We start from the raw sequence: 12818 nt of genomic DNA on the forward strand, positions 1-12818 counted from the left end.
GCCGCTTCTGCTGTGTTAAACTTCATTATAAATTCCGATAGCAAATTTTCTTAATCACAGTTAGGACATAGCTCAGGTCCTTGTCTGTCTTTCCATTTGGAAATACAAAACATGATTTGGCTTCAGATGCTGTGTGTGTATGCATATGTGTGTGGTATGTATGTATATATATATATATATATATATATATATATATATATATATATATATATTTATATATTAAAAAAAATTATTATATATATATATATATATAGACATAAGATGTATTTATTTATTTATTATACACACACACATTTATAGAACACTGCAAGAAAATGGAGTTGAACACAAATCCTCTTTATACCACATTCATGCACTCAACCCGAGAGCTCGCCGCCATTCAGTCACAATACCCCTCATTAAAAATAACACATTTCAATATATCGCCACACCCAGGACTCAAACCCACAACCTGCTACATCCCAGCCAAACACCCCACCCACCAAGCCACCTGTTCCCGCATAAAAACTCTGAGATTTATAACTATATGAAGCTGCCTGTGCCCCGTAAAAAAAAAACAAAAAAAAACCCAGCACCATAATCGTGCAGATCCATGCAATATACAGCCACACATCCAATCCCTTGCAGCCACACACTACATAGATCTGCCCAGCCGTAACGCTGATCACCCCTTCACAGAGTACAAGGTAAGCTTCAAATACTTAAATCTGTCCAGTTTGGAATTCTCTAGCTTTCTATGCGAGGGCAGATATCTCAATGAATGAAGAGTCCGACTGCAATGTTATAGACAACGGGTTTGAATCCTGGACACATCAGCATCCTGAAATGTAATAAGAGACAGTGCGACTGAACAACTAAGAGCTATCATGTCAAGTTCATGAATGCTGTATAGGTATTAGTGACAAAAGGGGTGGGGGTAGGAGACAGGGGCGGCCAGGAGATGCTGGGCTTCGAAAAGGGGGGAAGCTGCAGTTGAAAGTAGTTAGATAATTCATAATTGACAAGTGCCGCCCCCTACCCTGCAGTGCTATGTGCGGAGCACACTCCACACACACCTAGTTACAGCCCTGCTGGGATGTGTAGTTTCACAGCAGCTGGAGTGCCACAGGTTGCCTACCCCTGGTCTAGGGCCATCCTGACTTTACCAAGCAGATCTTAAAAAGTAAAGTATTACCGCTGTGACTCCAGGTCAAGCTGCTGAGACTGCAGTCCTTTGAGCCACAGTTGCATGCTAGCCCCACCCCTTTGTATGAATCCACCAATCCAATTTGCATTTGTGCACAGCACTGTGTCACTCATGCTCTGCCTGATAAAAGCATCTCTCTCCTGAGAGGCGGCACGGTGCAGAGTGGGGAGCATGGTGGATATAATTAGTTACGTTTACAAACTACAATTATTTCTTGGAACATTATTCAGCTCTGTAATACACAACTTTTGATTATTTACAAGTCAAATAGTGGATTAGCTCGCTCTTTTAAACACGGGGTGCATTTCTTTTAGACTTTAATTGGTAGATTAAATGAACCAAAACTGGCAGTATGACTAAGAAGGGTTTTAATCCATAAAGTATTTAATAGTTTGGATGGAGGCCTAGAAGAAATGATTGACATTTGGTAGTTGTTGAGCTATAACTTACAGAATCTTCTGTTTAAGATAATGTAAAATATATGTCCTGATCCATGTTTGTCTATTCAGACTTCGGCCGTCCCCTACGTACAGAATTATGCATGAGGAATCTCTGGCTGCACCGTAAATTCTCCATTTTGTTTTGGCTTTAGTGGTTGCCGTAGCGACACACTTTCTGCTGTGAAAACAGTTTGTGTGTATTTCTATATATTGTGTTGTACACAGGTTGATTGATGGTAGACCCCAGCGGAACTAACAACTGAGGCACACCAGGCGCAGAGACATAAAGAGGATGGGTTTATTTGTAATGCACAAGTTACACCATTACGTAGCGGTATATACATTGGATCATCCACTCATGTATATGCGTCCGCGTGGGATAATTCAATGGGTTCTCCCCGAGTTAGGTACTGCACTTCACTGTAGTATCGTGCTGCTCAAGCACTGTGGCCAAAATGGGGCTTCGCCTGCCAGGGTACTGAATGTCGGCCATCTTGGTAAAGGACCGTTGCTGCAGTGGCGCACTCCATAAACCAACAAAAACAAGCGTCTCTGAAATTCCACAGAAGTAATTGCCCGCCTCCTCATCACTGCAGAGTAATGAGGAGGCGGGCAAATTCATTACTAGGAAAACACTAGGCCGGAACTAAAATTACAGAATTGCATGTGTGAAAACCATTTGTCCTTTCCTGCTGAGGCGTAATCCAAAAACACAATTTTCTTTTCCATTTCCTTTCCATACTATCATGTTCACTGTCACACACATCCTATTATGTCATTGCTAGTAAAAGTTTTATTGTAGACTGACAGTGCAAAAAGTTCAAAACATACGTTTTTCTATAGAGCAAGACAAAAAAAAAACTACAAAAATTCAGTTGTTATTTAAATAATATTTATTTGCCGATTGGTTTGTCAATGCAAAACACTGAAAATAAAATGACAGTACGGTTAATGCCTTTGAATGTTTTAAGGTACCACAAAATGCTCTACATATTTCTGATAAGAATTTTTGCAGCAATAGAGCCTTGTGTACAGCATGACATTGTATGTATTAGATAGTCTTTGTACATGCAGATTATACAATTAAAAAAAAAAAATGTGTTCAGATTAAATATTTGAAAATATATCTAGATTAGATATTGCAAATGCCTACGGATATTAATCATCTTAACGTAAATAAAAGTACAGTAACTTGAAGAAAAAAATAATAATAATAATTATAGCCATAAGTTTATTAATTCTGAATTTCCTTTGACGTTATATAAAGAGGTCTGTTTAATGTCGGATTACCCTAGATGCACAGCTATTATCTATAATTGCAAAATTAGCTATAATATGTATCGTGTGCTTAGTTTATATATATATATATATATATATATATATGTATGTATATATATATATATATATATATATATATAGCCACCTAATCATTCATATAAACTGAAAAGTTCTTAAAGTTCTAGATTTGATGGATTATTGGCCAGTTTTAGGTTGTTGTTTTTTTCTATCAATTTCTGAACTAAATCACAGCAATTTGTCAAAACTTAATTATTTGGTTAAGTATAATTATATCTTAAAATTATATTTAACAAATTGTAAAAGAGTTTAATACATTTTTTTATTATTAATAATAAATCAAAACTCAAATAATGAACATATTTATTCTGGAAATATGTTTACTCTCAAAGAGATTTTTTTTTTCCAAACCAAAAATAAAAGATTTTATAAACTATTTGAGTAATATTTAAGTACTGGCCCCAAATTATTAATCATCCTGTCAACTGAAATACAGGATTTTCACTTATCTACATGTATGATTGTACATTTATTATATATAACACGGCAGGCTGGGAGCCTAGTCAGTTTATCATATCAAACACTCACAGAGTCACAAATATATTTAGGGAGTTTTATCAACTCTTCTACAAGAGGCCGTTTGAATAAGAGGGTTCATGTTATCTAATTGAGCACCGATATTTCGCCTGAATATAATAGAACACTTCACATATAATACAACATCGCTCTCCAATAATACCGATCACTACAACGCAATAATGACAACATCTGCCCGAACTACGTACATCTTTTATCAGTGGCCGCAGACCAGCAGCTGTCTGAGTAAGATGAATATGCAGCTACACTGAGAATCAGCCAGAGACTCGTTAATTACTCTGATAGGCCGGGATCCCAATAACATGAGTCCATGTGGCCATAGTTAAACCCCAGGTGGTTAATGATCTAATAACTTCAGCATTCAGAACGACATAGCGGCCATTTTGGATTGGAAGGATCAGCGGGCAAGTTAGGTGATCCCAAGCAGACGCGGAGAGTTGACAGCTGCAGATGGTCAGTTTTGGAGTTTATCCCAGTTTCTATGATTGAAATCACCTGGAAGAAAAAAATAAAATAAAATTTGCATCTTTTTAGAACAGGCAAATGTCCTGCACATATATTGTACGTAAAATCCATAATACATATAATTTCTATTAGGATGGTCATTATCCTTCGATAAGTCGTACATTATTTAATATTGCAAGTTATAATAGGAGATTAGGGACATATAAATTAGTTCAGTATTAAAGGGGTCTATGTACTAAGATTTGGAGAGAGATAAAGTAGCCTGTGACATGCTGACAGGAGCTGATTGGCTGGTACTTTATCTCTCGTCCACTTTATCTCTCGTCAAGGCTTTATGGGATAATGTGCCCCCTACTGTAAAGTTGAGGATATACAGTCACTGAGGAAGTCTGTGGCCAAATAATATAATATAGTTAGTGTACAGGTGGTGGAAATTGGAAACTTTCCTCATAAACACTGAAAGTGATGATATCAGCTCTCACCGACCATAATTAAACATTTTATTATTATTATTATCCTTTATTTATATGGCGCCGCAAGGGTTCCGCAGCGCCCAATTACAGAGTACATAAACAAATAATCAAACAGGAAAACAGCAACTTACAGTCGATGACAGTATAGGACAAGTACAGGGTAAATAAACATAGTTACATCAGCAGATGACACTGGAATAAGTATCAGGTGGCAGAAGACTGATGGAATTGGTGCAGTTGAAGATTATTAAAGTAAGAAAGGATAAGCACATGAGGGAAGAGGGCCCTGCTCGTGAGAGCTTACATTCTAAAGGGGAGGGGTAGACAGACAGGGGTGACACAGTTGGGGTACATAGAGAGCGTAGAACAGAGGGTTAGGATGAGATTTGGCTGGGTTTGGTGAAGAAGTGGGTCTTGAGAGCCCGTTTGAAGTTTTGTAGAGAGGTAAAGAGTCTGAGGGGGAGAGGTAGGGAATTCCAAAGAAGTGGTGCAGCACGTGAGAAATCTTGGAGGTAGGAGTGGGAGGAAGTAATCCGTAGGCAGTAGAGTCGGCGTGCATTAGCAGAGCGAAGAGGACGGGTGGGAGTGTAAAGGGAGATAAGGTCAGAGATGTAGATGGGAGAGGAGTGGGTGAGGGCTTTGTAAGCGAGTGTGAGAAGCTTGAAATGGATTCTGAAAGGGAAGGGGAGCCAGTGAAGGTCTAGTAAGAGAGGAGAGGTGGACGTAGTGCGTTTGGTGAGGAAGATGAGCCGGGCAGCAGCATTGAGGGTAGATTGGAGTGGAGAGATGTATTTGTCAGGAATGCCAGTCAGGAGGAGATTACAGTAATCCAGTCTGGAGATGACCAGTGAGTGGATAAGGGTCTTAGTAGCATCCTGGGTCAGAAAGGGTCTGATCCTGGAAATATTTTTTAGATGAAAATGACAGGTTTGTGAGAGGTGCTGAATGTGTGGTTTGAAGGAGAGGGAGGAGTCAAGGATTACTCCAAGACAGCGCACTTGGGGGCTAGAGGAGATAGTAGTGCCATCACATTTACACTTGCATTGACAGATAAATGACTATGGGGGACACTGCCCACCAATAGATAGATGGCATTTCTGTGCAGGAGTAACTGTTACATGTGCACAGAGCCTCACTGCTTTTGGAGAAACGTGCGGGGTATTCAAATAAAGAAAACATTTGAAAAGAACTATCTTTATTGTTGTAACACAGATAGTGGCACGGTGCCCTAAAGTTTACAGTTTATATTAAGATTAAAAAAAATAAAAAAACATACCATAGAGTCCCTTTCAAAATAACTACATGTTGACAGATTTTCTATTTCCATTTAGATCTCCTGAATCCCATTCCATATTATCTTGGTGCAAATTCTAGACATACCTGTGCTCTTGGAGACGCCTTTGAAGTCACACGTGCCCTGTGGGGTCCTGCATGTGAATAAACCCAGACAGCCGTCGCAGTCTGAGGGTCTCTGACATTGGCGTTTCATGATGTCATCACAGGAGTGCTGGGAATGTAAGAAGAACGGTGTCATACAGGGCACTGTGAGATAGATGGCCAATTCAAAAATAACTGGCACAGTCACGTCATTAAAAGCAATTATGTACAGTATCTATACTGTAGACTGTCACTAGTTGGGATCCGACCTCTGTCTCATACCCTCAGTCTGGTGTGGCAGTGTAGGTTTTATGTGCAATATGTTAAGCCGACTTTCTGGCACTGCCAAGTCTTATAGCAAGCTATAAATAGGAGATGATGACGACATGATGGGAATAATGCAGACTATTACCCGGTTTGCATAGGATGTCTTGCATGATTTTGCACCACACATGCACAGAAGGTGAAATCATGGAGTCATGTTTTTGAAGAGCCACACGCATTTCGCACATATTAAAGCTTGTAAACGCAGAGGTGGAACAGAGGTGGGTAGGCGGCGTTCTGATGTAGCAAAGTCAAGCCAGGACGCAAAATATGGGACGTGCAGATCAACAATGGAACGGAATATAAATTATTTCCAAGAGTTATAATCCTATGTTATGTATGCATCTAAAAACACTGCACCCAGACCCACTCAGAGCAATCTTGCGAATCCTGGATAATGTTTCTACAGTCACAACATGGGATATCTTATATAAAGCATACTAATAGAGTGTTGTTGTGACACACATCCTGGGGCAATGAAAGTACGGCTACACCGAGCGGTGCTTCTATGTGTAGACAAGAGCCAACATCTTACCGTGTCCTGGGTGAATGCTCCGTGGTCACTTAGCCAGTGAATCAGGGTACGGACTTGGTCGCTGGACGGTCCCTGTAAATACTGACGCTTCCCTCTATGTATCAGATTGGCCTCAAACGTATCGCTCAGTCCATGTACATCTAAGGCTGACCTCTTCTTAACCAGCACCCAAGGCTTTGCAGTCTCACCAGGAACCAGCTCGGCTTGGCCAAGGGGCACCTGCCTGCTTCTCCATGTGGCACCACTGGAGTGACCATAGAGTGTGAGTCCTGTCACTAGGGTGGCCGACCATATAAGGGATGAGACGTTCATTGTTTAAGGTTTGATCTTTCTCTCCGGCCCGCCCAAGCTCACTCCAGATCACTCAGGGCTTTGTCTCAGTCTTCATGGCACCAAACCCTTATATAGCGTGGTGTGCCATTCCCGTAATTTCCAGGACTCACCTTTGACACACCTGTGGACGTGCGGAAACTTTTTCCCCATTCTGACATCACCTTCCCAGAAACATAATCTATTCATCCCAGAACATGTTTTTTCCCCCAACACCTCGATAAGTGGTGATGAGATGACAAAGACTCATCTCACAGGGACTCTGATGTGAGTTACTCACCCTCACCCAGGATAAAGAGAGTGGAGAAACGTTTAAGGTGTCATTGAAAAACAATAAAGGCTAAAACCTCTGTTAATAAAAACTTGATGATGCCATCAGGGTAATTATCAGCTAGGAGACGAATAGCTTTATTTGTAATGGATACTGTTGCTGTTAAATTTCCTTTGTGCGTAAACCCAAGTCACACGCTTGGGACAGAAGACATCAAGGCTTTCCACGGTCATATATATTTTTTCATGACCATTCCATACCATTAATGTTCCAACTAATGGCAGCACCAAGGTCGGTGATATCTGATGCGGTCAATAGTCCCCATCCACCTGTGCCCAAAAAGGGGAAGTGACCTCGTGGGAAAGGGAGCCCCCGTTTAGCTCTCTCTGGGGCGTGCCTAGCCTTCACAGTGATGCCTCTAGTACCAACCAGCATCGGATTAAGGGCCACTTGAGCCCCTGGGGCGCCCCTGCCCCAGTGATGCCTCTAGTACCAACCAGCATCGGATTAAGGGCCACTTGAGCAAGAGGCTGAAAATGTTCAATGGCTTATAATGAGAAGGGGAGGAGCTGTGACCAGTAGTGTGTGGGTGTGACCAGAGCCACATGGGTGTGTCCACTCATGTGTGGGTGTGGCCAGAGCTATTCGGGAGTGTATACCCCTACATTCAGTGACAAACGCAGGATTTCTAGAGAGGGGTTTCTAAATGAAGTCCACAATCTTCCACTCTATGGAACATTAGCGCATGTGCGGGCGTATGGGGGAGCAGTGGAAGAACCTAGTAATGACCCTTGACATTAATGTAAATATTGGTCTTTTTATACACTGCACACTGTATGGAATACAGTATTAATATTTACCACTATAGATGGTCTCTAGTATAGACTGTATCAAACATTTAAATAAGATACATAAGTTGTCAGGAAAAGGTTAAACATACCATAATAAACACACAAACATAATAGAACCAATATTGCACTTTCTAAGCACACATTCTCCCGCCTCATAGTAAGGCTCCTGTCTCTTCTTCCTGGTAGCTACTCCCTGCTCTAGTGCACTGATTGAGGACTCAGATCCACACACACAGCAAACTTGGTAGATGAAGCTGCTACCACTGCGCATGTGCAGCAGCTCTGCTCTGATGATGGTGGCAGTTCTAGTAATCATATTATATACCATTGCTATTGTTGTCATAATTTGAGCCACTTGCCAAGAGGAGTGTGGGGGGGGGTCCAGGCAACCGGAAAGTTCCCCTGCATTTGCCTATGACATTACCAGCCTACTGTCTTCCTAAGCACATACAAATAGAAAATTGCTGAATTTTGTGGAAACAAGATCCCATACATCACAGTCAGTCTGCACTGTTAATCCACATTTGTGTGCACTTGCGTGGTCCGGCTCTGGCGCAGTTGCCAATTTCTTTCTGCAGCACATGCGCGGTTGGCGATACATTTCATGCGCAGTATGCAGATATTCGCGAGAGCCATCTCTCAGAACAAAGGTAATAAGAGGACAGCGAGTTAGACTGTTGTAGACAATCTGTATATAGTGTGACGGTTAGAATATTTGAGAGACCGCTATATATATGGCGAGGGTAACGGTCTTACTACAACGAAATGAGACGTTTCTTCATCATGAACTAAATGTCAGACGTCAACAAAATATAAAAAAAATATATAATTTTTGTAAATGACAATTAATTTAGCAATTAAAGAAAGAATCAATGATAAACTAATACTAGACAGTAGCGGATCTTGCCACAGGCAAGCAGGACTTTTGCCCGGGGCGCCGCCTTCTGGAGGGCGCCGGTGCCATCCGGAGGGCGCTGCACCATGGCAAGATCCGCTACTGTGCCCCCCCGCTGTGTCCCCTGCTGTGAAGGGAACCAGACGCTATGCGTCTAGTTTCCCTTCGTGTAGAGGACCTTTGCTGTGCGGTGCGCGATGACGTCATCACGCACCGCACAGCATTGTGGGACTGACACAGACGCTAGGGGTCATACTTGACCTCTAGTGTCTGTCTATGCTATGCTATGGGAGAGATATCATGACGTCTGTCCCATAGATCCGAGGAGAGGAGCGGCACCGGTGGAGGTCTGCAGCGGTCGGGAATCAGGAGCGGGGATTGTAAGTATTATTTTTTTTTGTGTGTGTAAGCAGCGCTACTCTACAATGGGGGCACAACTCTACAGGGGGCGTAACTGACCACGCCCCCTGTATGAAGCCACGTCCCTATTTTCCACCCGGGCGCCAAAAGGGCTAGAACCGTCCCTGATACTAGAGTGTCATGTTATTTAGAATAAAACATATATGAAATATGTACAATGTCAGTTCAAAGAAAACTGGAAAATTAAACCAAAACGAATCAATAATGTTACAAATTGTAATATTTTTAATTGAAAACGCGCCAGGAGCCTGTGCTCAATATAGAACCTGTTTGTGGCTCCACCTGGTGGAAGAGAGACGGGTCACGGAGTGAGGGAGATCCAATCAGTGTCTCGTTCACATTTTGACCCTTTTCCAAATCTTTAAACAGTTGTTGTGAAACCTTGAAAATATAAAAATTTTAATGGGAATCAATAAACTTAATAAATCATTACTTCTTGCTGACCTGCGGAACCCTTGTGACGCCATATAAGTAAAAGATATTAATAATCATCTTCATGTATAATATAAAGTTATTAATAATAATAATAATTATTATTATTATTAGCAGTATAATTAAGTTATAATGTGGACATGGTTAATATACTTGAAATAACATTAGAACTGTGTCGGCATTATGTTGTCGGCATTCTTCCTTTTACATAGTGACAACTTCCCGAATGCCAGGTGAGCTCCAGAACACTGTATATCTAGGTAGCTCCATTTATTCCAACCCTGGATCTCTGCAATGTCAATGCAGCTCCAAAGATATGAGCTGGGAATTGCTGCAAAGTGACTGTAGCGTCAGATATTTCCACCCTGGGGCTCCACAGCGTCAGACAGTCCCTCCTCACAACGCTGGCTCAGTCAGGACGTGCACCTCTCTCTCAGACTCCTCTCAGTGGCTGGTCCTGAGGAAGGACTTGCCAGTAGGCGGGGAGATGTTCCAGACTCGGGGTGCAGGCCATTCCTCCTCTGCCACCTGCTGCACACTGACGCTGCTGGTAGAGATGAGCTGGGAGATGGGACAAGGGGAGCGGAGGGTGAGGCGAGCCGCCAGGAGACCCATCCGGACGCAGGTGTCAGTGTCCAGTTGGGCTAGTACCCCCGAGAGGAGGCCGGCCATGAGACTGTGGATGAAGGTGAGAAGAGAAATGATTTTGTACTGAACGTAGTCATACAATGTTGAGCACTGTTGGATGGCAACGTGACCTCCTTCCCAATTACCACTCTGGGGGGCACAGCTAACGGGCAACTTGAAAACTATGGTGAATTTACATAAACCAATCAGAAACTAGCTATCATTTCTCCATTGCATTCTAGATAGTGAGAATTAGTGATAGATGGTGGGTTGCTATGGGCAACACTTTCCTGTTTTAGAAGCTTTGATAGATCTATCCCTGGACAAAGAGAAGTGGACACCGCAGAATGTATATATAGTAGATATAGGAGGACCAAAATTAGAAAATGATGGGGAAAATTACCCCAATAGCTATCTATTTGGTGGTGCACCCAGAGTCAGTAAGTATAACAGAATTACACTGGGGGAAAGTGTAATAGATCTATCCCTGCCGCTTATGTAACTATTGCATTTAGTGGTTTCCACCAGGCAACGGTTTGCCGGGAGGAACATTTCACATCTTTTCACCCCCTTACGAGTGGAATTTGGAAAACTCCCTGCATAGTGGGTGGCTGCAAATACCTGTCACAGTTTCCAGACCACCCAGCAGGTCACATCAGGGCCGTAACTACGTATGTGCCTGGCACACAGCGCAGTCGCCCTGAGGGCGTAACTGCCCGCATCACCCTTGTGCCGCCACCACGGCGCTATCAAAGGGTCCAAAGTCTGCGACATTGTAATGAGTCAGACTGACTCATTACAAGCCGCCTGTGCTGGGCAGCCCCCGTAGCAAGGAGAGGAGCAGAGACGCAGCTCCGTGGGAAGGCGATGGCCGGCGCTGCTGGCAGCTCTACTCTTGCACATCTGAGCAGAGCACCTGATCTGGCGCTACCGCAGGCGGCTCTGCTCAGATGTGCAAGAGCAGAGCTGCCAGCAGCGCCGGCCATCGCGTTTCCACGGAGCTGCGGGGAGCGGGTGCAGCATGCCGCATGCTGATCGCCCTCCACTCACGTGATGCAGCCATCCACGACAATCTCTGCCACACAACCTCGGGGACACCGTCCACCCAAGCTCCTGTGGCTGGTGCCTCCCCTAAGACCAGCCACCTATGAGCTGCATCTTTTTCTAACAGACCCGCCCAGTCCTCCCTTTTAAACTTTCTTCCTCCTACCCGAGAGCTGACAAAAGCCCAAAACACCACCTGCCCAGGGTCAGAGATGGAGAATGGAAATTCGATGCTGGCCCAGCCGAGGATCCCCCTCCCCCCGCGGTGAGTTACCTGGACCTGCTGCAGGACAATGTAGGAGTGTACTGGCTGCAGGCTGACCCAGGGAGCAGATTAATGAAATAGTAGTACCAGTGGTTGAGCTGGCTCCTCTCTTCCCTCACACCATCTTGCACTGACCTTGTCACTGCCTATCCCTTCTCCCACTGCAGTGTAGCACAGGCATTGCTAAGGGTAACGTTGATGTGTGACCCCCCCTCCCCCGAACTGTTTATATTCTTGCATGCCTGCCGTAATGTGTAAAAAGGGGGACGCTGTCTGCCATAATGTGTAAAAAGGGGGACGCAGTCTGCCATAATGTGTAAAAATGGGACGCTGTCTGCCATAATGTGTAAAAAAAGGGGACGCTGTCTGCCGTAATGTTGAAAAAGGGGGACGCTGTCTGCCGTAATGTGTAAAAAGGGGGACGCTGTCTGCCGTAATGTGTAAAAAGGGGGACGCTGTCTGCCGTAATGTGTAAAAAGGGGGATGCCGTCTGCCGTAATGTGTAAAAAAGGGGACGCCGACTGCCGTAATGTGTAAAAAGGGAGACGCTGTCAGCCATAATGTGTAAAAATGGGACGCTGTCAGCCATAATGTGTAAAAAAGGGGACGCTGTCAGCCATAATGTGTAAAAAAGGGGACGCTGTCTGCCGTAATGTGTAAAAAGGGGGACGCTGTCTGCCGTAATGTGTGATAAAAAGGGGACGCTGTCTTCCATAATGTGTGATAAAAAGGGGACGCTGTCTGCCATAATGTGTAAAAAGGGGGACTGTCTGCCATAAAAGGGGCTCTACCTGGTGTAGTGGCGCTACTGTGCAGCGTAATTTGAATAATGGAGACTACTGTGCACCGTAGTATGAATTGGTATTATTTTGTGGCCACGCCCCTTCCCCACGAAGCCACGCCCATATATAATTTTCGCGCGCCTACCCCGCGCACTGCCCCTTTCTTGAATGGGGGGGCGCCAATGCCGTTTCTTGCACACAGCGCTAA

General features: G+C 43.7%; 1 protein-coding gene across 5 annotated transcripts in view; it reads right to left on the bottom strand.

The window, feature by feature from the left end:
* Positions 1-9662: 9662 nt before the first annotated feature.
* LOC134933611 (uncharacterized) overlaps positions 9663-12818 on the bottom strand; it is a 77261-nt gene continuing 74105 nt past the window's right edge. For all 5 annotated transcript variants that reach the window (XM_063928950.1, XM_063928952.1, XM_063928949.1 and 2 more), the window contains one exon: positions 9663-10568. In XM_063928950.1, the coding sequence (XP_063785020.1) occupies positions 10337-10568 (232 nt within the window). In that variant the 3' untranslated portion in view covers positions 9663-10336. The remainder of the gene's footprint in view (positions 10569-12818) is intronic.

Source organism: Pseudophryne corroboree, chromosome 6 (assembly GCF_028390025.1).
Source record: "Pseudophryne corroboree isolate aPseCor3 chromosome 6, aPseCor3.hap2, whole genome shotgun sequence".
NCBI classification, from domain to species: Eukaryota; Metazoa; Chordata; class Amphibia; order Anura; family Myobatrachidae; genus Pseudophryne; species Pseudophryne corroboree.